Below are 26,157 nucleotides of genomic sequence, written 5' to 3'. Positions count from 1 at the left end.
TAAAAGGGGTGTTTCATTCCTTTAAATTTTGGAACTTATATGTAACTGTTTCTGATTGGTGTAACTGTAACATCAACTTGTGAAATCTAAAATATAGTCGAATGTCAAGTGTATAATTTGCTTGTATGATTTCTTTCCTCAGGCAAGCTTTTGGTGGTTGGTCAGCAGACAACTTTGGGTCTCAGTATCATGGCTATAGTGAATATGGCTCCAATGAGTCCAAAGACATCTTGGATATCTCAAACTACACCCCGCAGAAGGCTAAGCGACAACCGTTTCCTGAGAGCCTGTCAGAATCCTCCTCGGACTCTTCACACGTCGGCTCAACAGCGCCTGTTATCGGACCCAGCTCCACTGGAGGCAGCTATAGGCAGAACGAGGCTGCCTCTGTGAGTGCAGGCCAATCCAGTCTGTCCAGTCTGGAGAAACTAATGATGGACTGGCATGAGAGTGCTTCAGGACCGTCATACAACTGGAGCCAGGATGTCCTTTTCCAAGGTGGGGGGACGAGCAAACCTGGGCGCGGTCGCAGAAAACGGACTGAACTGCATTTAGAAAAGGAAGGAGGTTCTGCCTTACATTCGGATTCACCATCTAGTCCGTCCCCGACACCCGCTCCTGGACCTAAGCGGGGAGGGGCTGGAGGACGGGGAAGAGGCTCGAGAGGAGGTAGAGGAGGACTATCTTCATGTCAGAGAGAGCGACCGACTGGCTCCAAAGGCAGAGGCAAGATGGCCTCTGTGTCAGGAGCGGGACTGATGGTGTCAGCTGGAGGTCCAGAGGGTTCTGGGTTGTTCCAGGAGGGGCTGGATTATTACAGCGGAGACAGTAGCAGTCTTTCTCCACTGGCCACACCTAATCCTGCTCCACCTTCCAGCTACCTCCAGGACACCTGTGAGTACCCCTCCCCTTACTCAGCCCATCCCTCCACTCCATCCTCTGAAGAGCGATATCCAGCCTTATACCCTGGTGAATCCTCCTCTTCCCTCTCACCCAGTGTGTCGTCTCCCCCTTATCCCCCCAAGCCCACCCCTCCTCCGACCCAGCCCTATCACCTTCTCCCATCCAGGACCTTTTCCCCGTCTTGCTCCCCCTCGCCACGTTTGACCCCCCACTGCGGCACAGCGCTCAGCCCGTCGCACCGACCTCCTCCGAAAGACCTCCAGTTCTCCCAGTACGACTCCCCCAGCTACTGCAGCTCTCCTTACTGGTACGGACAGACATCACACAGCGGCAGCCCCAGTCCGCACTCAAACACAACCGTGCACGCCCACAGCAATCCACACGCAAGTCCTCATGGAAATGCACATGCTAACTCCCTCGCTAACCCAACTGTAAACGCGCACACACACATGAGTGACACACAACACCAGAGCCACACGAACCTGAGCTCACACACCAGCACCCATCCGGCCTCGCACCTCCAAAGCAGTCAGCCCCACCTTAACGCTCACCTGCCCACCCTCGCACACCCCAACCCCAGCCCTGGCCTGCACTCCCACTCGACGCCTGGGCTTTATGAGGAGCGCAGCCCTTCCTCTGCCATGGCCCCCCACAAGCGGGATTTGGTCCCTCACAGCATGAGCACAGGCCTTCGCCAGGGTCCCCTCCCTCATTCCCCTTACTCCAAGCCTCCTCTAGACGCCTCACCCCATCAGGAGGACACCAGTGGCTACACCCTGCCCCAGCAATCCTACCAGGGTGTGGGACACCGCTATCCCCCCCAGACCGCTCAGGGTGGAGGGGTGTTGTGCCAGCTCCTGGACCCAGCCAGTGACGACAGCTTCAGTGTCACCAGCCTGTAACAGCAGGTGAGTTTGTTGAACATTCATGTCAGATTTCTGAATATGATATGATTCATTCATTCTTTCTTTTTTAGACAAGCATTTTATTATCCAAGAACACAAACTACTAAAGTGTGTTTATTTGAGTACCTGAGAAACCACGAGAAAATAAAATGGAATTAAATAAATAACAGTTATCATCCTACAGTAATCACATGCGGCACCAGTAACTGTAATTTTACTCAAGGATTAAAGGACCAGATAATATTTTCTGCTGACCTATAGATAACACCTACAGCTGATAACCCAGGTGTCTGAAAGAGCAAACAGTATCAGACAAAGGAACAAATATGGCGGGGTGCAGCCAAAATCCAGACCTTAGTCCCACTGAGAATCTGCAACAAGACTTTAAAATCACTATCTTTACACTTTCTATCCATCCAGTCTGACTGAGCTTAAACGGTTTTGTAAAGAATGAACTAACATTTAATTCTCTTGATGTGAACGGTTTTTAGATTTTTTTTTTTTGTAAAACAATTTTGAAATCATTTTACTTCCAGTTCAAGATTATGCACTACTGCAATAGTAAAAATTACAAACATTTTAACTGGTATTAATACATTCAAATTTAAATAGATGATAAATAACAAGCTTATTTATCATCTATTTAAAAGACCCATGTTTTTGTCATGTCAAAAACTGCATTAGATTAACTGTATGAGGTTTAAGTTAGGAAAACATTACTGTGATCCGCAGTAATGTGTGGGTTTTTTTGTCCTGCTGTACTGTGCTACGAAGAAGTGTTTGGCCACACTAAAGATCGACTGTTTAAAGCTAGAAGCTACGGCGATGGAGGAGCTAGTTTATAGAGGCAAGGCATAAGCACCGACAGAACATTTAGCTGAGGAAGCAATATAGGAACCACATGAGTCGATGTGAGTTGAAACCAAGACACTAATGATAATAGTCGCTACAGACGCTGCCTGGAAAATGACAGTCAGAACAATAACTACAGCTCAAGAGGCAACATCTTAATAATTCATTTTAGGGTGATCAATAACAAAGTTAACATGTTTTTGCATGCCGAGCTTGACTTTAAAAACAGTTGACTCAAAAATTGGTTGACATCTATGCCCAAAGAATATCCATCTGTTGAGGAAACAATTTTTCTAGAAGAATTCAACCTTTTTTTTTTCTTCTTTTTTTTTTTTTACAAAACTGACCAGAAAGCGAAAAATACATTTAAAGCAACATACGTCCTCGTTCCTGGGAAAGTAAATTTGTTCCAGTGTCTGGCCCTTTAATGGCTTTAACCAAGTCAATATGTCCACTTGGAAACAAAACGCCGGTAACCCCAGCCTTAGAAGAATACAGTGTGACTTGCGAGCAGAAGAAGGACCAGATGTGGAGCTACGGTCAGAAAATTCCTTATAAATCAACTAAAGTGACAGCCTTGCCTCTTCCAGCTTCTGTGGGTACTGCTTCCAAAAGTGTTTTTTTCATCATTCAATAAAATATCAGGCCTCATGTATAAAGTGGGGGATTTATGCAATTTGTTACCTTTTGTTTTCCTTCAATTTATACATTATTGCTTCAAAGTTTGGAAATATTGATCATGGTCAATAACGTTACTAATTTAAGGCTTTTAATCAATTATTCAGCCATTGTTTATCCAGAGTGGAACAGTATGCTACATGCAAATACGATACCAAATGAAAAACTTCTTATAGATTATCTGAAATGTCAAAATTAAACATACAACGTCTAATATATGCATGCGCCGCCACCAACATTTGGCTAAACATTTAACAGCATGTTGAGCTTTGACCAGATGCATATTTCATTTATCTGGTTTCCTGGCACAGATCTGGCTTTTAAGTCACAGTTCACACATTTGCAATAGGGTTGAGTTTGTTCTCTTTCGTAAGTCCCCTTAAAAAAGGCTAATGTCGGTCTTGATCTACTCCGAAACAGTTTTGATATGCATTTGGGATTGTTGTCCTGTTCATACAATTAATTGTGTTCAAGCATAAACTAAATGAATAAACCTGCAAACCCATGATGGAAGAAAATTGGTTATAAAGGACAGGATCAACGATGTAGCAAGTAGTAATAATATCAATTTTGCGATATATATTGATATTTTCGTTCCTAGAAAAAAATCGATATTCATCCAAAAGTATCGTAACATCCAACTGTCACCTTGCTCACTCACTGCTTGCTTTGCCCGGAGAGTGATTAGGTCATCAGGCTTAGAGTGATTCCTTCAGATGTTAAGTGTCAAGGTTAAAAAGGTATCAAACTATTCAGAGCAGGGTGCTTGGTGCACTTTATTTACTTCACAAATGCATGTAAGCTACAGTTTGTACTGTTTCAATTAAAAGAAACATGTCTTCTCAACACTTCTTTGATTCATTTTGTCTAGCTGTTGACTTTAAGTCTGTGTCCATGTCCAACTAGAGCCAGGTGTTGTGTAGTTGGTGCTTTTAATCAGTTTTCAGTTAAATTAATTCAATCCAACTCTAAGTCACAAAATGTCACCAAAATCACTCTGTCCCTCTAAAATCTTTCAGAAAAATCGCAAAAGTGTATTGAATTGTATCGTTTGCTGAATATCGCAATATATATCGTATTGTGAGCAGAATATCGTGAATCATATCGTATCGTGAGATTATTGTATCACTACAGCCCTAGTAGCAAGGCCTGCAAGAAATTAGTGACTCACTCGAGCTGGAATGAAATTTGCAGCCGTCCACAGGTAAAAGACAAATGTCTTCTGGAGAAACGTTTCGTGTTCAGACAAGACGAAGGTTGAGTTACTTGGCCACAATGACAAGAAGTAAGTGTAAAGGAATATGTAAAAACTTAAAAAAAAAAACACTGAAGCAGCTGTCTGGCATGGTGGTGAGAGCATCATGCTGCGGGTATGTTTCAGTGCGGAGGCGCATTGTGACTTTGATCTTATTACAGTTCAATGATCCATATATCAAAGCATAGTTTTGAATTAATAAGTCAAAAATGTATCAATTTCAACAATTAGAAAACTGGATTCATGTCAGGAAACAGACAACGTAAAATATTCATTCAGAATTATACCTGGATTTATTGATATCTAACAGTTGCTAAGGAACATTTATCCAAATGTATTGGTTGCTCTTCATTGTGCGAGGTGTAGCGTTTTCTGATATGAGGTGATTGCTTATGGATAAGTTATCATTCCATCTTGCTTGTTTTATCTCTGAAAAAAATAATGAGGTTAGACACGTCTGACGTCCCTGCTCTGTAGTCTATACAGGCTGAAAATACAAGTCTGTGGTGCATAAGGGATCCGCTGTCAGCCCAGATTCAGCCAAATGCGGCAAAGGTGAACGGATATCGATTGTTGTTACAACTCAATAACAACCCAAAATTTAATGTGAAGTAGAAGACTCTGCAGTGGCCGAATCAATTAGCTTACCGCTGCCCAGCTGAGCAGCGTTTAAGTTGTTGACAACAAAACAAAGCTTCACCAAGGTAGATCTGCTAATTCTAGACTGCAGAGAGTCCTGGTTGGAAAGAGATTTTTCTCTTTACCACCAACTTCAGCATCTTTTGTCGGGATTTGAAGTTGGAGACCAAAATATTTTACAAATAGAAAAGTGCGCAGCTCCTCTGAGCCGATACCTTGGAGAACCACCTTTTACTTCAGTTACGCAGCAGTCTTTTTTTTTTTTTCTTTTTTTTTTGGTATGGCTTGACTAGCTTGTTTTTCCATTTTTCTTTACGAAACACCTCAACCTCAGTAAGCCTGAACATAGTGCTTCTACGAACATCAGACGAACACTCTTTGCTCTAATGATTGCATTTTTTGCTCTGGCTGTATGCACTTGGCTCCTGTTAAAGAAATGTGTCCCCGAAGCATGACTCTGCCGCCACCATGCTTCTGTGTGGCCGGGGTGCGCCCAGGGTGATGTGCAGTGATTTCCACCACACATGTCCCTGAATTTTGGTTTCATGTGAGCTTGCTTTGTAACCCGTGTGGCTCATGTAAGGACCTATTAAGTCTCCACATTTGTTTCCTCTTGCCACGCCTCTAATTAGCCCAGGTTCATGGCTCTTAGTTGTCCTGTCTCTCATCTGAGCTGTTAATTTTTGCAGCTCATCCGGAATTACCACAGGCCTCTTGGCTGCTTCTCTGTTTAATGCCCTTCTCACCTTCTTCTCCTTCTTCACAACTTTCTCCCTGAGCTGTCAGGTTTTCATGATGCTGTTTGTTCTCTACTGTTCTCTTCTGCTGCATTTATGCCTAAATTCAGTTAAATTAAATTTAGATCGACTCTATTTACCAACGCACTGTTATTTTATTTTATTTAAGGGGCATCAGCTTGATTTATCTGCATATAAATGGTTGCAGCGTTATTGAAAATCTTCTTTGTGAAAGGAATTCATTTTCTTTCTACTACATTTATCTATTAGATAGTGTTAGTAAAATATAGCTTCTGTCTATAAAGTGTAAAAATAGAAAGATGTTCAATACTTTTGCTAGGCACTTTGTGCTAATCATAATCCTAAATATATTTAAAATTTGCTAAAAAAAATGTCAAGTCTAACAAATATCTTTTATCAAAATGATTTTATAAAAGTTCTACAATGTGATTTCCAATTTCAAAATGTTTGTATCTTTACATTTTTTTTCTCTCCCTCTTTCTGTGTTTCCTCTCAGGTTCGAGTCAAGCTTTTACAGATTTGCAAACATATTTTTTAAAGGGAACTTCTTTGTGAGAGACTGAACTGAAGGGTGAGAATTTAGCTGCCAGCCTTGGACAGTAAAGCTTTAATTCTCCAGCACTGACAATCAAGATCAACCCATGAAACTCAACGCATGCACGTATACGAAAACACACGCACACTCCCGGCAACTCACTCAGACAGACAGACAGACACGCACACGGGCAAATAAGGAAAAAGAAAAACACACACGCACACAGAGAAACGCATGTGCAGATTAGATCACTACCTAACCATGATCATACGTGAGCACTCTGTCCTGGACCGAGAGGGAACGGCCAAGAGGAATCTGACAGACAAAGTCCAGACGGCGGTGGACAGAGATGAAACTATATCCCCATCCCTTTGGGTCCTTCTGTGACACATGCAGTATCTCGCCGAGTCCTTTTCCATTTCTGTTCTGCAGTATAGACAAATTAGGATCACTCTGCTTTCTCTCTCTCTCTCTCTCTCCATTTCGCTCCTTCTGTTCCTGTCTCCAAAACTTCTCCATTTACCGCTAAAGCCAGCTGCAATGTTCTGCACTCAAACCACTCAACTGTCTTGTGCCGCAACCTGAGCCGCATCTGAGCCCAAAAATCGACGTTTTTTTTTTTTTTTAATACCATGAGCCTAGCCAAACGTCCCGCTCTGTGCACTTCTTCTTGATGTTTGTGTCCCATAAGAGAAAAAAGCGGACTAAATAAGTTTCTGCTCTTCAAATACCAGCATCTGTACATACGACTTCAGCTCCAAGACCGCGGGGAAGATGGTGGCAGAGTCGGGGTGTGGTGGGGGGGGGGGTTATCAACTTTCCTCTCTTCTGCGTCTTACCGTGATTTCTCTGCTCTGATAGGGAGGGGAAAAGAGGAGGAAGAGGAGTAGGAGGAGGACTGCAGCTTGGAGACTCAACATCCTGTGTTTTGCTGTTTTAACTACAAGGGAAAGAGACACTGAAATTACACAATGGCCCCAAAGAGACTTGTTTTTTTTTTGTGTGTGTGTGTGTGGACTCCAGACAGAGGATGGATTTGCGTGACTGCAGTGATGCATGTATTTGTGAGTTTGTTTGCTTTTTTTCCTGAATGCATGTGTGTGTGCGCGCGTGTGTATGCGTCTATGTGTGTGTGCCTGTGGGGTCTAAAGGATTGAGGCTCCAGAGATGACAAAATCTTGGTGGGGCCTCATTTCTTTCTTTCTTTCATTCACTCTCTCCCTTCTTTTTTTCGTGGTCTTGTGTTGTTTGGTGGTTTTTGTGCTGCAAAAAAAAAAAAAAAGAAAAGAAAATTGTATATCTGTCTGTTACATATCATGTATGTATCTGAGGTGCAAAATATTTAAATACACATTACGTTCTTGCCATTGGTAAACTTGTCTGTCTCGTGCAGTTTCTTCAGCAGACAAGAGGAGGTGTTCTGCTTGTGATTTGAGAGCCTTTGTAAGCGCCGGGCTTTGCCTGCAACTGTGAGGGAAGGAGTTCAAACAAGGACACGATTCGACGGGGAGTAAAAAAAAAAAAAAAAGAGGGGAGGAGAGGAATGAGTGATGAGGAGAGTAATGCGGGATGTGCTGGTAGCTGGAAAGAAACCAGACTGAGCAAAAAAAAAAAAAAAAAGAAACCCAAGATGCAGAAGAGGGTTTAAATGCAAAGGAAGGAAAGAGAAATGCACAGAGCTTTTACTTTAACATTTCTAATCCTAATCCCAGCTGTAAGTGTTAACGCAGAAACTGTAAAAAAAAAAAAAAAAGGGTCAATCAAAAAGGGGTGGCCATGTTTAGAAGGTAACTCGCTGACGGACAGAAATATTGTAAATCCACAGCTTGTGTGGACGCGTGTGCCAGACGGACGCGCAGAGTGACGGAGAGTGAAAGCAGATGGGGGAAGTTTACGGGCCGCAGATTGTGTACAGTTTGTCAACAGGCTGATTAAATAGACTCAGACGTGGCCGGAGGAAACGTGTTTGCTGTGACATTCCACTGTATGGCAGAGGGGGGGACACGTTCTGTCAACAACGCGACATGACAGACAGAACGGCTGGGGGGGAGGCGAGAAGGGGGCATCTGCTCTTTCTTTCTCACTTTTATGTTCTTCTGTGTTTGCATAAAACATTGACATTTTATCTGCATTTAAATAGCTGGTAAAGTCCCTGCTAACTGTAATCCATCTGTACCCTGAAGCTCTTTGTACAATATTTGGATTCAATATAACATTTTTTACATTTGAGGGCACTTTACTCTCTCTACTTTAATCTCCACTGGTATTCGGTGGTTCAGCTGGTTCATATTCTGTTTTATTCCACAAATTAGAGAAGTTTATTCCAGTAACTCAGTTTACTAAGCGTGAAGATTAATTGCACATAGAGTGATGTTTTTAAGCCATTCTTTCTGTTAATTATTATGATTTTCTGCTGACAGCTAATTAGAACACAACACTAAGATTACATTACACCAGACCAACAAAAAAATATTTTTTATACAGAAATGTGGGCTTGATGCTGCAAAGTAGGTTTAATACCTGATTAAAGGTTATTATTTCAGAACGCACATCCTAACTTGCTGAAACTTTCTAATGCCAATTTCCAGTGAATGTTATCTGAAGGAACTGGAAAACACAAATAGATCTAATTCATATCCAGCTGTAAAGAATCAGTTCGGTGTAAATTCAGACCTGAATACAAGCAGTCATGTGCAGTCACATTCAGGTGATTATTTAAAGATAATCGGTAAACATAAAAAGTTGCCATCTAAGTGAGACATTGACTTTGCAGCGTTCTTTAATCCTGAGCAAGCAAGCGGTCATAGTGGAAATGAAACGATCCTTTTGAACAGGAAGAAACCTCCAGCACAACGAACATCAGTGGGTGCAGCCATCTGCTGCCAAATACGGAAGCACTGAACCAGGGGTACCTTTTATGAGACAGCAAAACAAAGAGAGTACACGGGGCTAATGGCAGCAATTTTAAAGGAACTGACGCTGCGCAAAAAACGTTGACATGAACGAATGCATCACTCTTGACAAATTTCACAACCAATAAACGTTGCAAACGACGGCATTTGCAACAGAATAACAGAAGTTTGTTGAGAAAGGTAAAAAGAAAAAAAAAAAAAGGTGTTCAAAGCTGGCAAGAACCCAGTATTCCTTCAGTCTAACTAGAACAAAAAAACTATTTTAAGTGCTTAATTAAAACCACAATAAACAAGATTCAACAGGTGAGACGGTGGGCGAAAAAGAAGCAGTTGAATGTATATTTGGTGTTTTAGTAAAAAAAAAAAAAAGAAAAGAAATACAAATATCAAACTTGAGTGTTACAATGAGTGGTAAGCATTAGATATCTTGATAAAAAAATATTTTAACATTTTAAGGAGGTTTCTTTCATAAAATCCAGATAAACATAGAATACCACAGAACTGAAAATAGCCAAAAAAAAATTATTTTTTTTTGAGTTTGTACAATCATCTAGATTGCTGAAACCTAAAAGATGATCCAGTTTCTTGACCAGAGCTCTTTCTCCTTCTGGCTATGAGCTCATCCTTTCTCAACACAAAGAAGAATCACAAAGCCGCATTGGCTGAAACTCTGCTTAAAGTTCATTGTGAAGACTACAAAGAAACTGGCAAACTCAATGGCAGCGTAGCCATTTAAATGTTTCCATTAAGGCTGCTCTATGTGTGACATGTGCTCCATTTTATTCTTGCCTTGAATAAAATGAGGCATCTTTGCTTATAAAATTAGGAAGATGAATATTTTTCTTCAGTTAGGCCACTTCCTAAATTAATTTCTTAATGATATAATGAAGATGTGACACAGTGCCCGAGAGGCATCATCATTCAAACATAAACTGAAATATTTATGGAATAGGTTATATACATAAATATAAAAAGAAATAAAACGACAGGAGCAAAGCATTTATAGCAGCAAACACAAATTAAAAATTAGGCAGAGTTTATATGGTTGAATGAAAAATGGGCCAACGTGAGGCTACTTGTAAAAAATAAAATACATCGGTAAACAGTTCTGTCTGAGATAAAGTTTATGCTTTTCAACAAATTAATATTTATATTTTAAATGTGAATCCTGTGTGAGTATGTCTGTTTTTTCTTTTCTGACGGAAAATCATTTTTTCTTGCCTACATTTGGTAATTGTTGACTCTACAGTTGTTAGATAAATAAAACAGCATTTTGAAGGGGACCACCGCTGACTGAAGAATGCGCCTTGTCACCACAAGTTTCCCCTGAGGGTGACAAGGAGGAGGAGAAGGCCGGAGATGAAGGGAGGGGACGAAGGAGGACCCAGCTGGAACTTCCCTCTCTTATCTGCCCTGGGGGGAAACAGGGGAGGAAATGTGGGGGGAAGAGGGGTGAAAAGTTGGATTACAGTGAGATGTTCAGCGTCTCAGCCACGGAGGAGGAGTGCGGGAGATGGGTGCTTTGCCCCGGTCGAGAGCGGGCCTCGTCCCGCTGCTGCTGATCCCGCCGGTTCTCCTCGCCCTGCAGCCCCCTCGTCGTGGCGCGTTTGTGGGCGGAGGAGAGGGACGGAGCTGTCGCTTTCACCGTTATCGGCCTAGAGCCGGAGAGGAGGTCAACGGGCAAGGCTCGGGGAGCCAGCACCGGGAGAGCGGGGACGGAGGAGGAGGAGGAGGTGAAGGATGGGGAGCGAGCGCACGAGGAGGAAAACGAGATGCACGAGCGCCAGGTTGGTACAAAAACAGGTTTATAGGTGAAGTTTATAGGTTAAGTTCGTGTGTGGTTATTACTCATATATTTCACAGAAAGGATGAGTTCATAAGGTTACACTTTAACTAAAAAAAAAAAAAAAAATTAAAAAAATGTTTTAATAAATGTATTTATTTTCCAGTGACGGTTTAATGTGCGACATGTCGCGTAATTAAATAACATAAAAGCTAAAGCGGACATGAACAACATAAAAATAAATTTATATTAAAGAGTTGAAACTGTTGGCTTAATAAGCCTGTTGTATTGTGGGCAAATTAATGTCCACCTGCAAATGTGGTATCCTGACATTCACTTCAGGAACCACAGTAATACACAAAATCTATAATAATATGAGTATATTTTTTGCTGCAAATGTTGTATACGAATAAAAGTACACATACATAAATAAAAACGATAAATAAGTTGTTGATGCAACCAAGTGACTCAGTAGTGCTTGAACACTATTGGGGACACAGGTTTCTTCATAACCAGAATCAGGATTTATTGTTGTTTATTGGTAACTGGTGCATTAAAGCAACACTCATGTTAAACAACAGAGACAGAAAATACGGATACACATAACTAGAAAAAAAAGGTGACATAACATAGCAACAACATAAATATAAATCACAAAGAAAATCTCATATATGCTTAACTTGGATTTCTATGTTAGTGAAAATAGTTTAGTGTCTAATTTAGTGAAAAGTTGCAGTATAAGTGTTTTAAATAATGAGCAGTTTTAGCAGAGCAATTCAGACCGGCGCAGCAGGTGGGCAGCACATAAACTAAAAACTAGCAAATCTGTCCCAGAGGACATTGGAGCGCTTAAACCCTCAAGAACATTTAGTGCTTTCTGGAGAAGGAGTTGGATTTCCAGGTGAGAAAATGATTAAAAGATGTGCCACAATTAGACGAGAAGACAGATTTAAACAGTGTTTAGAGCATTAAGCCTAAGGTGTGCAACTTGTGGCTCCAGGGCCCCTGAGGCCCCTTCAGTGGCTCTGTGACATTTGGCAAAACAAACTTTTGAAAGAAACTAATAGCAAAATAATAATAATAATAATAATAATAATGTTGCAACATTTTAGTAAGTAACTATGTAACTGTGTGTTTTAACACACCTGCACAGTATTCCTGCATTAGAATCGTGTTAATATTCAAGTATTTAAGGCGTTCATAGATTTTCTGTGGTTTGTTGAGTTCTTCATTTTCCACAAACATATCACATTCAATTAAGGGGTATAATTTCTTCTCCTTTTGCTAAAGTCTGTTGGTTTTCTTGATTTTGAAAAGTAAAAAAATATATAAACATACATTTCTTTAACGGGCTGCACAGTGGTGCAGTTGGTAGAGCTGTTGCCGTGCAGCAAGAAGGTTCTGGGTTTGATTCCCGGCCCCGGTCTTTCTGCATGGAGTTTGCATGTTCTCCCTGTGCATGCGTGGGTTTTCTCCGGGTACTCCGGTTTCCTCCCACAGTCCAAAAAACATGACTGTTAGGTTAATTGGTCTGTCTAAATTGCCCCTAGGTGTGTGTGTGCGCATGGTTGTGTGTCTGTGTTGCCCTGCGACAGCCTGGCGACCTATCCAGGATGTCCCCCGCCTCTCGCCCGGAACGTTAGCTGGAGATAGGCACCAGCACCACTCCCGGCCCCACTGAGGGACAAGGGTGTTCAGAAAATGGATGGATGGATGGACATTTCTTTAACCTTAAACAAAGCAACTGTATTTATTTACAAAAGTACTTGTAAAACCCTAAAAGCCATCTTTTTTTGTAAACCACCATAGGGTTTAGTGGCTATAGACAGATTTAATTTAGCAAGAACAAAGACAGAAATATAAGTCATGGATCTTAAACATTGCCGACCTTTGCACTAAACAGTGAAAAAACATGCCAAGAAAGACATTGCAAATTAATTGAGTGACAGAGTTATAAAGTAATACAACATCGGGATAAAGTACCATATGAGAGCCAAAATAAGCATGAAGACATTCAGATTACTCTTGAAAGTGTTTGCCACATGCTAAGGAAAACCAGTCACAGAGTGAGTGGGAGAAGAGTACTTAATCCAACCACGACCCCACCCACACCATCAAGTAAATGAAGGTAATTTAAACTGTGCAGTCTACGCCAAGGAATGCAAAATAAACCACAGCTGATGAGGCGTCCTCATCCAGCATGGCTTAGGTCAGCTTGTGTACAGCTCTGTGGATTATTACCTGCATGTCAGAACAGGTGGGGGGCAAGGGGCAAGCCCTGTCCTGACCCCTGATCAGAGCCGGATGACAGCTGGTCTGTCTTTTCTGTCTCTGCCCCGAGGATGGACAGATTGTGCCTCCATCCTCAGCCTCTGTCTGTGTTGCTGAGCACACATCCGTCCCTTACTTCTTTACCCCAACCCTTCCTTCTCCTCGCTCCTCTCTGGCTCCCCTCTGCTTTCCTTTTTTTTCTCACTCTCCCTCTCTTTATCTGCCCAAGGCTAAACTCTCTGACTCATTCTGGTGCACCCCTCCTGCTCTGCGGAGGTTGCCATGGCGTTAGGAGGAGAGAGGGGTATTTGTGTGCATGTGTGCATGTCTGTTTGTCTGTTGAGGAGCTTCAAGCAATCACCAATGGGCCTGGGGTCAGCGCCTGTGACCCGCCTCCTCGGCTCTTGCACCTTCTCTCACCGTCATCCCCGTGCATTATTCAGCTGCCTTCCTGATTCCCAAAAATCATCTATTATTTCCTTCGCCGCAGTATATCGATATGTAGTTTTTTTCATTTATTTATTTTTTTACATTTGCTCCCAGGTGGGACCCAGAGCGATGGAGATGCAGCGATGTGCAGTGAGCGAGCTGTCCTTCTCAGCAGAACTCGGTCGCATCATCATGTATATCACAAGGCTACAGGTAGGCACGACTGAAACACCTGAAACTCAACAAATGCAGCCATTTTAAGATTTCGTACCGACAGTGAACTGTCTGGGCCTGCAAAAAAAGTTATCTCGTCAAATTTTCCAGCGCATTCCTAAATTTATTATTTAATGTTTGTGCAAAACTATATTTAAAGTTTAATGTATTGAGCTGAATAATGCAAATTTTACAACTGTATTGCAGACATTTCTCTCGTTTTCTACAAATTCCTCAGCCATAACAAGACACTAATGAGAAAGAACTGTAAATGGAAAAACCCTACATTAACTTGCAATGCTTTGAAAAAGTACTAATGCCCCTTTGGCGTTTCACATTTTGTCACGTCACACCTTGAACTTAAGGGTATATTAATAGGATTTCATGTAAAAGAACAGCACAAGTCGAAAGAAGGCTGTAAATTGCTTTCCAAATGTTGCATGAGTATGTCTTAAAAGAGTGGCATTCATTTGTATTGTTGTCAAACTGAGTTAATATTTTGTAGAGCTATACGTTTGCTGCAGTTACGCAAGTAAGACTTATAGGGTACCACACCACGAGCTTTACAAATCTGGAGACTAAACGTTTTGCTCAATCTTCTTTGCATAATAGCTCAAACTTTGTCAGATTAGATGGAGCATGTCTGTGAACAACAGTTTTAATGTCCTGCCGCAAATTTAGGCCTGGATTTTGACTTTTCAAGGATTAAATTTAAGGGTACCAGAGTAAAGCAGGTTGAATACAAATGCACATCACAATTTTTAGATGTTTATTTTTAAAATAATAAAACAAATCATGTAACTATTTTTCGTTTCACAAATTTGCACTTATTTGTTAGTTTGTGCGGTAAAATCCGATGTAAACATATTAAAATTATAACACAACAAAATTGTGGAAAAGATAAAAGGGTGTGAATACTTTTGAAAGGCGCTGTCATCTGAAATGTTTAGGTAAATTGTAAAAACAAATTAGTGTTAGCCGCAAAAAACAAAAAACTCAACAAAGTTGAGAAAAAAAGTTAGGTTTTAAGAAAAAAAAAAGTTCTGTTTTCAATCACATCTTTGACAGCTCAGCATTGTAGCCCCCCCCCCTCTCCTCCCTTGCAATCAACTTGTCCACCTGAACCACCTGTTAGACTCACATATGCATCATTTCTTGGAGGTATCCTGGAACATTTGAGCATAGAAGAGGCTGAAAATTTATGTAGGAGATAGATCTTGCCAAAATTGAACAGTAATCAATAATGAAAGAAGAAAACCCTCCGCTTTCATGAGCTACATTGCACTTCTCTGACTGCAGACATGCGTAGGGGGTTGACATAGCAGTAATACGATCAGTCAGGTGCTGTCAATATGCTGGCAGCCAAATTCTGCCGATTCTGGAGCCAGAAAAAAGATGTTTCAGACTGGAAATTCCCAAAAAGAATTTTAGTTACACAACACCCAAGTGCTGGAAAACTGAGAACGGAAAGTTATTAAGAAACTTAAACCGGGATACAGTGCTGGCGTGTTTGTTTTTTTGGCACCCGTGACTTTTATTGACAGCTTCGAGACGGGGAACAGAGAAAAATGGGGAATGCTTGCAGCATCGAATCCAGGACGGCTGTGTGGAAAACTGTAGCCTCTGCATATAGCACACCCCGCTCTTACTGCTACACCTCATGTCGCTGCATGCGAGTGTTGTTTAAGCTTCTTAGTCGTCCAGCCCAAGTTTAAAGTCTCTAAAATTAAGAGAAGTTTTAAAAATGGAGAAAACTGCCGAATTTCACAAGGCTCCTCGTCAAGCCACTTCTTTTCTTTCACTTCCTCTCATTTTAATGCTAGCTTTGAGACAGTCGGTTCTCAGAGCTCCGTGCCGTGTGCTTTTTCTTCTCCTCCTCGCCTGTCCCCAGCTGAACTGCTCCAGGGTTTTACCCCCAGGGAAGGCCCAGACAGTGGCGCCCCCCGTGGCTTCAGCTCGCTCGCTGCTGTGTGCCAAGGACTGGCTGCTTCCAGCTGCAGATGGACTCTGCGTTGCTTACTCCTTCAGGTGTCTGGACCCCAAACTCAGGCATTCGTAACACTAACCACACTGAACAACGCGTTACATATTTAATCCCCGCATGCAGAAACCTTTCAAACCACTATCTGCGAGCCTCTGCCTCATTGTCTGCTTTTCCCTTTGTCTCGCCAGTATGGATGGAGGAGACGCAGACTTTCTGAGCACCGTCTCCAGACTCGGATGCAAAGCCCACAGTTTTGATCCCAGCACCTCCAGTGCATCTGTTGGTCACCTTGGCAACAGTTTGGCCAGTAACCATGGCAACAGGGGCGTCGTCAGCCAGCACAAATTGTGGCTGGAGTGGCGAGCTCCGAAGAGGCGCAGGCACGGGGCGAGCGGCAGCCCCGGGCGGGGCTGCTCACACGCTGGCCAACATCATGGCGGCGCTTGGGATTCACACCGTAAGAGAGACGCGAGCGCAAACAATAAAGACTTTGGCCAAACAAACACACCACAGAGTCTTTTTTACCCCAGCGTACCCGGAAAGGCACTTTTACTTGGCTGTTGCCATGGTAACAGGGCTCTGCGCCATCTCTGACTGCCATGGCAACGGTTTAAGTGAGTGAATCACACATGGGGGCCCCCAGTTACATCCGGCGGCCACCAGAGGGCGTTACATACCTGCAGTCTGAGTTGGACTTCTATGTCGGTAAAATACTAATACAGGCTGATGTCTGGAGGAGCTGAATCTCATCCCAGACGCTCACCACTCGATTGTGAGCCACTTCAGTGCATAACGAAGGTGACAGCATGAGGACACTAGTAGAACCACTTCATCTGTAATAAGTAACCATACTGCCAGATTCATGAGATCTTGTTCAACACCACAAACACTGGAAAATCTGTGACATCACACCAGTCTTTAACCTCGAGAGTAGTATTTCATTAAATTTTGTGAACTTACACTGAGCTATGTGGACATTTTTTATTTTATTTTGTGTAGCCATGTATGCAGTTATGTTCAATGAATTAGAATGTTAAAAGGTTTCTTTATTTCAGCCGATGCTGAAAAAGTCTTTAATAATGTTAGTGTGCATTAAAAAATGTTATGCTAATATTTTCCTCCCCCTTTCAGGTTCATTTTTTTTGTATGCTGACCTGTTAAGTGCTGAGTGGTGGCTTTTTCAGAACTGGATCGGGGCGGGGACTCTGCAGAACATTCATCATCTGGTCGCCACTGTGCACCTGCACTGGGCAGGCTTTGAGGTGGGGGGCAGCGACGAGGAGGTGCTCCGCTACTGGTTCAGTGTGCTGCGGGGCCTTGAGGCCGCTGGACTCCACCTGGTTGACAGTCCTTAAGCACACTGTGGAAAGCGCTCGCAGCTCCTACACCCTCAGCTGGGTCAACACACGACACTGACACTCAACAAATGCTGTTGTGGAGGGAAACAAACAAGACTGAGAATGTTTTGCCTGAAAAATGATGCAGTTCTGTGGAAAAAAAATTTGCCTTTCTTTTACCACAAATTTCTTCATCCAACACCGCCCTCTAGTGGGCGTTAATGGATTTACATTTTACAACTTGAGAGGGAAAGAGACGTGTTCATTATACAATGCTGACAACAATTACTCTCTGTGGCGGGAAAAGGAACAGTGGCTGATGTTCTTTGTTCAGGTCAAAATAATGTGATTCAAAGAATATATTTTCTGCAAAGCTGGCAATAAAATACAGAACAGAAATGCCTTTTTTGCTTGGCATCCTGAGATGACTTTTGTTTTGAGTTTGAGCTGTTTACATAAACTGAAACGACTGCCCCCTATTTAAATGCACAGTTAATAATTATCTGGAAAAAAGCTAATTTGATTAAACAAATAATCACAACCTCTTTACATATATTTTAACCAACGGTATCCCAAAGAAAATATTTAATAAAGCTTGTTTATTTTTCTGTACATCTGTGTAAAACATCAATCCCCTTTTAAAAGTGTGCATATTTAAATTTATTAGATAAAACTGTGCTTCCTTCAGTAACGCGTTCAGTGCCTTGCAGAGCTCTTTTAATGTTTCCTTTTTTTTCTCTCCCTCTTTACAATCGCATAATTCAATATAATTCACCAGAAATGTATGTGGTAGCCAGCACAAGAAATGATCAAATCCGTAAGCAAAAGTAATCTTTTCTTTTTAAATAAATACTAATCTATAAAGAGGCATATTCGTATTCAAAGAAACTGTTCAGGTTCCCTTTCCCTGCTGAAGAAAAGCATCAGTGTAGCATAATACTGCCACCACCATGATTCACGGTGATGATGGTGAGTTCAGGGGATGTTCTAATTGTTTAACAAACCTCTCAGACCTTTTACAGGAAAGCTGTACTGAGACTAAAATACACGCAGGTGGGCTATTAATCAGCTGAATTCTGGCAGCACTTGCTTGCACCGCATTTTACTTAGAGCTGTCAGAGTAAAATGAGTGAATAAAAACTAACAGTATTCAGGTTTTTATTAGCAAGACAAAGCTATAGCTATCCTAACTGTACACTCTACCACAGTATAAGATTTTAAGGCGTTTCATTCTTAATTTAATTTTCAGATACGTTTTTTCCCGTCAAAGGCTCAGCACTTCCCGTTTGAAATACCGCCGCTGAGAGGAAGGATGCACTTTACCACCATGAACTTTTAAGTGTTTCCCTATGCAGAAAGCTCCAGTGCCAGTCATTCCTCGGACGCGTTCCAGCTCGCTGGGAGCGCACTCTGGAATGCGGGGTTGCCTCCGCCCTCCCCTTACGAAAATTACGGACAGATGTTTGCCACTAGCTTGGGTGGAGTTGCGCTCTTTACGTTGAAATTTCCACATCCTGTTCTTCAACCCAAAGCGCAAGACATCCTCTGTAGCCAATCACCTTCGAGAAATCCTGTCCGTCAACCAATCAGAAGTTACCAATTCCGGGACTTGCGCGAGCTGCTCAGGCTCGACTCGCTGTGCTGTAACTCTCAACATTTTTTGAGAAAATCTTCCGACCTAACAACCAACAGATAAAATAGAGTGAACCTACAGGCGCAAGTTTTAACGGTAAGGGAGTAAAATTGATTCAGTGTTGTTTATATATGGTGACGGGTAAAAAAAACACCCTTGTTTGAGGGTTTCTTCGAGATAAGAGGCGCTTACAAGTTTACTTCCTGCTCCGACAAGGCCGAGATCCCAACTTACATTTAGCCTGTTTTAGCTAATGTTTGGGTGAAAGCGTTCGCTGTTTTTACCGATTTGATTAATAAAAGTGTAGTATTCGACCGTTCTGTAGCTATCTTGACGTTAAGCAATTAAGCAAAATCCAGTTATTCAAATCCACAGGCTGGCTCACTGTCACTGCCGAGCACAGGGCAGCCCCCCGGGCTTTTCGTGTTTTTCAAGTTTTTCCATCAGTGTCAGTGCTTCATTTTGGGGTTTTGGAGCATAGCAACACGTTTACCGAGTGGGGGAAAAAGTGCAACACAAACAGCTCTCTTTGTGATTCTTACTCTATGAATCATCTCTTCAGCTGAGTACATCATTTTAACTGGACAGACTTGTAATTAGGCAGCCAAAATGGGCCCAACAGGGAGGCACTGAAGTCACTGAGCTGTCAACCATATTCTCCTATGTTACTGCGTGCAGCTGATATTAGGTACACAGGTCAGCTCCATATCACTTAATATATTTACACAGCTGCAAACATAATGGTAGGGAACTAGCTAACCTCAGCAGTCTCTTCTCTATTTTAACCTTTCAGTTTGGTTCGCTCAGCTGCTGCATAGTAGATGCTGATCTGAGCTAAGCAGCAGTTTTGCTTCTGCTTTAGTTCTGTCTGGTTCTGTGTTATTTATATGTGTGTGTGCAGAGCTTGCTTAGACATGAGCCTCTTAACTTATTTAGACGTGCAAAAACGCTTTAGTAGGCGACAAGAAATGTATTTAGTCTTCAGATCATTAAAAAGTCAAAAATATGGACTGGAAATTCTTGAGTGTGGCGATTTTTGAGTGTAAGCTAAAGAAACAGACGGACTGCTTGTAATAAAATTGGCAGTTAACATGCCTTTTTAAAAGCTTCAATTATTCATAGCTTAGCATTAAGCATTTGGTCAAACATGAAATATTGATTTGCTGATGGTCATATACAAGACTTTTGGCAAATTAGTGTTTGATTTGAAAATTTGTGAAATGGCAGCCAATGTAAAATGCACATACTATGTCCTTTTAAGGCCCCATTGCCAAAGAAAAACGTTCTTACATTTTGCCCTTCTTTCTTCTTCTTCTTTTTCAGTTCCTCATTTAAATGTTATAGAGATATTTAAATAAATTGAATTTCAGTTATATTACAGATACAATAAAGGTGTAAAATCTATAAATGTACATTGACTTGTGAAAATATTCGGAACCCTTGAGCTTTTGCACATTTTGTCAAATCATACCCAGAAAGGGCGATGTGGTCATTTGAAACCTCAGAGGCTGCCATTCAAACGCTGCGTGTCATGCACTTCATCGCCAAAAAACACCCACCCCGCAGTGGAACACGGTAGTGCCAGCATCATGCTGTGGTGTTGCTTTTCTTCAACCTGGACAGGAAGGCTTGTCAGTTCTTTAGGAAGACAGAAAAAAAAGTCTTAGAAGAAAACTTGTCATAGTATAGTTTACTAATTATGAAGTTATACTGCAAATTATGACTTCACAATTAATGTTTACGACATAAAATCCCAATAAAATATGTTTGTGGTTGTAGAGCAAATGTGAAAAAGTTTGATAGATATGAGTACCTTTAGAACTGTGTTACCAGTAGCTATACATATCGATAAGGAGGTAATTCTGAGTTTGGACAACATCTTACCCAGCGCCAGTAATTGATCCTCTCACTTCCTTTGTGTCAGGGTTGGGCCACCCTGCCTGCCGCCTCCCATCATGCCTTTGGTGACGAGGAATATAGAGCCGCGGCACGTGAGCCGTCAGACCATCCCTTCAAACATCCGCAGCGAACTGGAATGTGTGACCAACATCAGCCTGGCCAACATCATCCGTCAGCTCGGCAGCCTCAGTGAGTACCAGCCAGGTTTAGTTTATTGTCGGTCATATCTGTCGGTTGAGTGTACTCATATAGCTTGTATAACATTTAACAAGGGTAAAGGAAGTTGTGGTGTTTTTTATTTTATTTTTTTATTTAGGTAAATATGCAGAGGACGTGTTTGGGGAGCTTTTTATCCAGGCTGGAGCCTTTGCTACCAGAGTCAACACGCTGGGGGAAAGAGTTGATCGCCTACAGGTTAAAGTCACCCAGCTGGACCCCAAAGAAGAAGAGGGTAAGTTCTTCCTCCTGGACGTTCCTCCTGAAACTGTCTCCACGTTCCCTCTTTCTTGAGCAAGATGATCCAAGTTGTTTATGCAACTTCTCGTTTGTTTCTCCTAGTCTCTCTGCAGGCCATCACTACCAGGAAAGCCTTCCGCAGCAGCCTGACCCAGGATCAGCAGCTGTTCACCAGGCCGTCTCTGCCTGTCCCTGTACAGGACACTTACACCACCTGTAACCCTCCACCACCACTCAACCAGCTCAGCCAGTACAGGTAGGATGGAGCAGGCAGGAGCAGCACATGCAGATGTGAAGAACGGCTCCCAAACATGTATCAAAACTTAAATTATGGGCATATTTTAGCAGCTAAGACTTATAGTTTTCAGTGTTTCTGGGGCATGAATTGCACTAATTTTTGATGGTTTAATTTTATGAAATTCAACTACCCCACAAAGCAAAATAAAACTTGTGTAACAAGAAGTCAGCAATGCAAGGAATGTGTCAACTCAGATTAGGCATCATTAGTTTAGTTTAATCATGCAGAAAGATATGTGAAGACATCTTATAACAGAAGTTAAATGCCTTATATATACTTCTGCTCTTTAAGCAGATTATAATCTCACAGCTCACAACAAAGTGTGACTGTTGCTCATAGTACCTATAAATACTGTTTGCAGGGAGGATGGTAAAGAGGCTCTGAAGTTTTACACGGATCCGTCCTACTTCTTCGACCTGTGGAAGGAGAAGATGTTGCAGGACACCAAGGACATCATGAAGGAGAAGCGCAAGCACAGAGTGAGACACGCCAACATAAGATCATGAATCCCAAAGCCAGAGTAATGCATTACAACATCCACCATTTTATTTAACTCTGTGTTTTCTGAGCAGAGGGAGAAGAAAGACAACGTGAACCCAAGGACGCTTCATCCTCGAAAGATCAAGACCAGGAAGGACGAATGGGAGCGGCTGAAGATGGGACAGGAGTTTGTCGTACCAAAGAATGAAAAGTGAGTAAACTGAAACTGAAGTAAGCTGGGCAGCTTTCTGAAGGTTGTACTGTGTGTTCAGGAACCCGACAGGCAGGAGCGTAATGGGCTGTTTCAGTCATGAACTTTCAGCTGATGATGAATTTCATTTCCTTTTTCAGGGAGTTTGATGCCGTTTTTTGGAACTGGGTGCACATTGAATTGCTATAAATAGAAAGAGGAGTAATTGGAACAAATGATTTAAGTTTCTGTTTGCTTTTTAGGCTTTTTTTAATAGAAACTGCAACAAGCAGACACGGCACGCATAACAACTTTAAACCTTTCATCTTAATCCCGATTTATTACATTTTTGTTGATCATTTGGATTACAGCAGCTGTATGCAGTATTTGTAGTAGACCATAGATTTGACTGATTTAAAAAAAAATACAATTTCTGTGTTCAGTACTTTTGGCTCATACTTTTTTTGGTGGTTACCTAAAGTGGACAGGCTAGGTTGCCATGGATTCCAGCTGGTCTCCAATTGATTTTTGTCAGCTTTTCAAAGAAAAAAAAGTGAAACCAATTTTTTTTAAGATGACATTCGTGTGTTTTTTTTTTTTTTTTTTTTAATGGTTGTTATGCATTTAAAGAGCTTAAAAGCATCGTATTTTCTCTAGCCTGTTTTATTATTGGAAGAAGCAACTAAAGCCTTTATCACCGAACAGAGAATAAATGGCAATGGGCTCTAGTTATTTTACTCCTTCACCAACAGCTGTTGCAGTTTTGGTCATTTGTTTTGAACTTTTGGACTAAAGAATGTTGTAAAGGTTCTCCCACCTGCTATCATAAGTGCAGTGACATGTTGACAGCAGGGTCATGCTGTGGGGATGCCTCAGCAGGGACAGGGAAGCTGTTCAGGTTTGACAAGAAGCTAGATGGAGCTAAATAGAGGGGGAATCCTGGAAGAAACACAGTTACAGACTGAAAAAGAGGCGAGACTGACTGAGGTACACCAGACGCAAGATAAAAAGAACTGCTCAGATGTGCAAAAGAATTCCCTAAAGTTGACGGCGTTCAAAATTAAACAAGACATATCGATCCAGATGTGTCACTAGATCAATGCATGCAGAAGTGAGTTTTAGTAATGAACCACTAGAGGTGTTTATTTCCATGCAGATTTTGCAACGTTTAAGTTTTTTCAGATGCCGAGGGCAGGGATACAGCAATGTAACCATCACTTATGAAAGGTAAAGATTTAAGGAGTCAAAATATTGACTTTCTGAATCTGTTGCCTCAGATTTGGCTTTCAAAGCAAAAACCCACATTAGCCGCTCATGTGATTCATCCCCCTTTCCCCTGCTTATCAGCGGATCTGTACACACTGATGAGGCGGTATGTGCCGTCTGGGAATGTTCTCAAGGGGAAGGGTGTAGAGCTGATGGCCACAAAAAACTCTCCAGTAAACAACAAAAAATGTGTCTCCACCATTTTGTTTTCACTTTTGATTGTCTTTTCTGTCGGATGTAAAAATGATTGTATTAGACTGTAAAATAAACTGTACCGCTAAGTAAGAATGGGAATGCAGTTCTAATGACAACAGGTATAAAAAAAAAACCTTTTGAAGAACAATATTTGTATTTCTGCGCAGCAATCTGTAGTTATAGACAACAGGAGGAAAATGAAGGAAATCATCAATACTCTCCAGTTGCTTTTCTGACTATTTTCAGTGTTTTATCATCAGGCTTTTGTAAAACACTGCAGGCCTTTTATTTTTTACTTTTATTTGTTTTCATTTTTGTTTACGCCTTTTCAAACAATGAATATTATAGGATATGCTCTTCATTGAATTTTCTACTATTTTATTTTTCAGTATTTTCCGTCACCAATTTTCCTCCTGGGTTTTGTCCATTTATTTAATTTTTCTTTTCTTTGTGTTTTCTGCAGTCTTACTGTATGTGTCAGTTTTTTTCCTATTGCTTGATTTGATGTTGATAGTGATTGTATCACATGACATTTTGTTGTCGTTGCCGTCTTTCAGAATTTCAACCAGATATTTAGCTTTCTATTATATAACATAGACATTGAAAAGCAAATTATATTGTAGTATTTTGAACAGTTTATTGTTTGTGTCTTGCCAAAAACATCTCATCACCGGATCTTTCCAGAATACGTGACAATGGCGAGCATTATTCATCATGCCATGTCAAAAAAAGATCTGACTGAAGTGTTTCCTATTAATTTGGAAAAAATAAAAATACAAAAATTACATAAAGTTTCCATACTTCCAGGTTAGACTTTGTGTTCCTTAAATGTTCAGGGGATTATTTTTACCTGTTCCTTTAAATTCACCTCTAATTAGCAGAAGCTGCTAATTTGTTCTGTTTCTCTGATCTTTTCCTCCACTCGGTCGGTGCAGCTGCTGTGCTCGATTTGACGTTATTTTGTTTGCGTTCAGAAATCCCTCAGACGTACTGAATGACAGCTTCGAATCCAGGGTGGACATCAACTCAGACGACCTTGAGCTAAGCACGGACTCTTACCACTTTGAGCCTGGCTCGCCTCCGCCTCCGCCTGGCCCTGATGACATCCTGCCTCCTCCACCCCCATACACGGCGTACGTACTTGTAGCATCATGCACTCTGCCCACACATGTTGCCAGCACATGGTCGCCCTTGGCAGCATGCGGTGAAAGCGAAGTCACGCTCGCCGTGGCCTTGCGCTCGTCTCTTTGTTAACTTGAACACGAGCAGCCGTGGTTGAACACAGATATAAAATGTTAATGGAGGGAAGTGAAGTCTCCATTAAGGCCTGTTAATGTCTCAGTGTCTCTAAAAGTGACTTCTTCTCTGCAGGTTTAATGATGGATCAGCAGCTCAGCATAGAGTCAGCATGCTGAGTCCAACCCATCCTCCTCCTGCGCCTCCTTCTATGTCTCCCCCTCTGAACTCCCGCCCAAACCTTTCCCCGCCCCCTGCACCTCCTCCCCCGCCCCCGCCCTCTGGTTTTGCTCCACCTCCTCCTCCAACTGGCTTCGATGGCACTCCCTCCCCACCTCCACCCTCCTTTCCATCTCCACCCGCTCCTCCTCCACCGCCCGATATGGCCATGGCTCCTCCCCCACCTCCAATCACCACAGGTGGAGGACCGCCACCCCCGCCGCCGCCTCCTCCACCTCCGGGGCCTCCTCCTCCACCCTCTGACTACAGTGCTCCTCCTCCTCCACCTATCTCGGGCGGTGGTTTGGCCCCCAGCTCTGCTCCCAAACCTCAGCCAGCTCCTGTCAGCGACGGTCGCAGTGACCTGCTGCAGGCCATCCGACAAGGTAAGACGTAGCAGAAACACGTCAACGGAAACACTAGTCTACTTCCAACAGGAAAGCACGGAAAGCAGCGAGCAATAATTTTTATTAAGTTAGTAATTTTAATGATTTGGTATAACTGGCGTTAAGTGAACAAAAAGGCTGACATTTAACTCAAACTCTTTATTTCTAAAGAGCAGCAGTTGGTGGTGGAGTGAAGTTCCTCCCCCACCTTCTTCTAACTAAAAGAAGTTGGTGTCAAACGTTTGTGCAGGAACACGTTTTGTTTGTGCTGCTGTCATTTTAAAAATATTAATAAATGTTTTGAGCGGTCATCAAAGGTCAACCAAACATTTACAAAATCAAACAAATTAGGGTCAAGCAACTGGGCTCTGAGTTTTTTTTTTTTTTTTTTTTTATCTTCAAAAAAAAAAATTTATTTTTTGCAATTTTGTTGTTTTTATCTGGG

The 26,157-nt window shown here is 41.9% G+C and overlaps 3 protein-coding genes across 5 annotated transcripts in view; all 3 read left to right on the top strand.

The window, feature by feature from the left end:
- The window catches only part of ahdc1 (AT hook, DNA binding motif, containing 1), a 35,602-nt gene extending 22,683 nt beyond the window's left edge, over positions 1-12,919 (top strand). For 2 of the 3 annotated variants that reach the window (XM_015054153.1, XM_015054152.1), the window contains exons 6-7: positions 143-1,811; positions 6,487-8,295. In XM_015054153.1, the coding sequence (XP_014909639.1) occupies positions 143-1,805 (1,663 nt within the window). In that variant the 3' untranslated portion in view covers positions 1,806-1,811; positions 6,487-8,295. Of the gene's footprint in view, positions 1-142; positions 1,812-6,486; positions 8,296-12,770 lie in introns of those variants that run through there. The other variant, XR_001427655.1, reaches the window with a different exon arrangement.
- Positions 6,787-18,317, top strand: LOC106960812 (methyltransferase-like protein 24). The gene is made up of 6 exons (XM_015054151.1): positions 6,787-6,908; positions 11,026-11,224; positions 14,035-14,133; positions 16,025-16,161; positions 16,306-16,574; positions 17,249-18,317. Exons 1-6 carry the CDS (start codon positions 6,787-6,789, stop codon positions 17,470-17,472), a joined length of 1,050 nt encoding a protein of 349 aa, XP_014909637.1. The 3' UTR covers positions 17,473-18,317.
- A 464-nt stretch (positions 18,318-18,781) lies between these two features.
- The window catches only part of wasf2 (WASP family member 2), an 11,428-nt gene continuing 4,052 nt past the window's right edge, over positions 18,782-26,157 (top strand). The window contains exons 1-8 of the mRNA XM_015054154.1: positions 18,782-19,183; positions 21,012-21,175; positions 21,303-21,437; positions 21,545-21,698; positions 22,102-22,219; positions 22,313-22,431; positions 24,846-25,004; positions 25,243-25,712. Coding sequence (XP_014909640.1) covers positions 21,043-21,175; positions 21,303-21,437; positions 21,545-21,698; positions 22,102-22,219; positions 22,313-22,431; positions 24,846-25,004; positions 25,243-25,712 — 1,288 coding nt within the window. The 5' untranslated portion in view covers positions 18,782-19,183; positions 21,012-21,042. The remainder of the gene's footprint in view (positions 19,184-21,011; positions 21,176-21,302; positions 21,438-21,544; positions 21,699-22,101; positions 22,220-22,312; positions 22,432-24,845; positions 25,005-25,242; positions 25,713-26,157) is intronic.

This window comes from Poecilia latipinna, unplaced genomic scaffold, assembly GCF_001443285.1.
Source record: "Poecilia latipinna isolate Pla-1442-1.1 unplaced genomic scaffold, P_latipinna-1.0 Scaffold1232, whole genome shotgun sequence".
Classification (NCBI taxonomy): domain Eukaryota; kingdom Metazoa; phylum Chordata; class Actinopteri; order Cyprinodontiformes; family Poeciliidae; genus Poecilia; species Poecilia latipinna.
Note: the sequence above shows the minus strand (reverse complement) of the source record. Positions and strands in the feature narration are given on the sequence as shown.

Coding starts and splice junctions, on each gene's coding strand:
- LOC106960812 (XM_015054151.1), top strand. CDS start 6,787: ATGATCATACGTGAGCACTCTGTCCTGGACCGAGAGGGAACGGCCAAG. Junction 6,909..11,025: donor CCATCCCTTTGGGTCCTTCT/GTGACACATGCA, acceptor CTCGCCCTGCAG/CCCCCTCGTCGTGGCGCGTT. Junction 11,225..14,034: donor ACGAGATGCACGAGCGCCAG/GTTGGTACAAAA, acceptor ATTTGCTCCCAG/GTGGGACCCAGAGCGATGGA.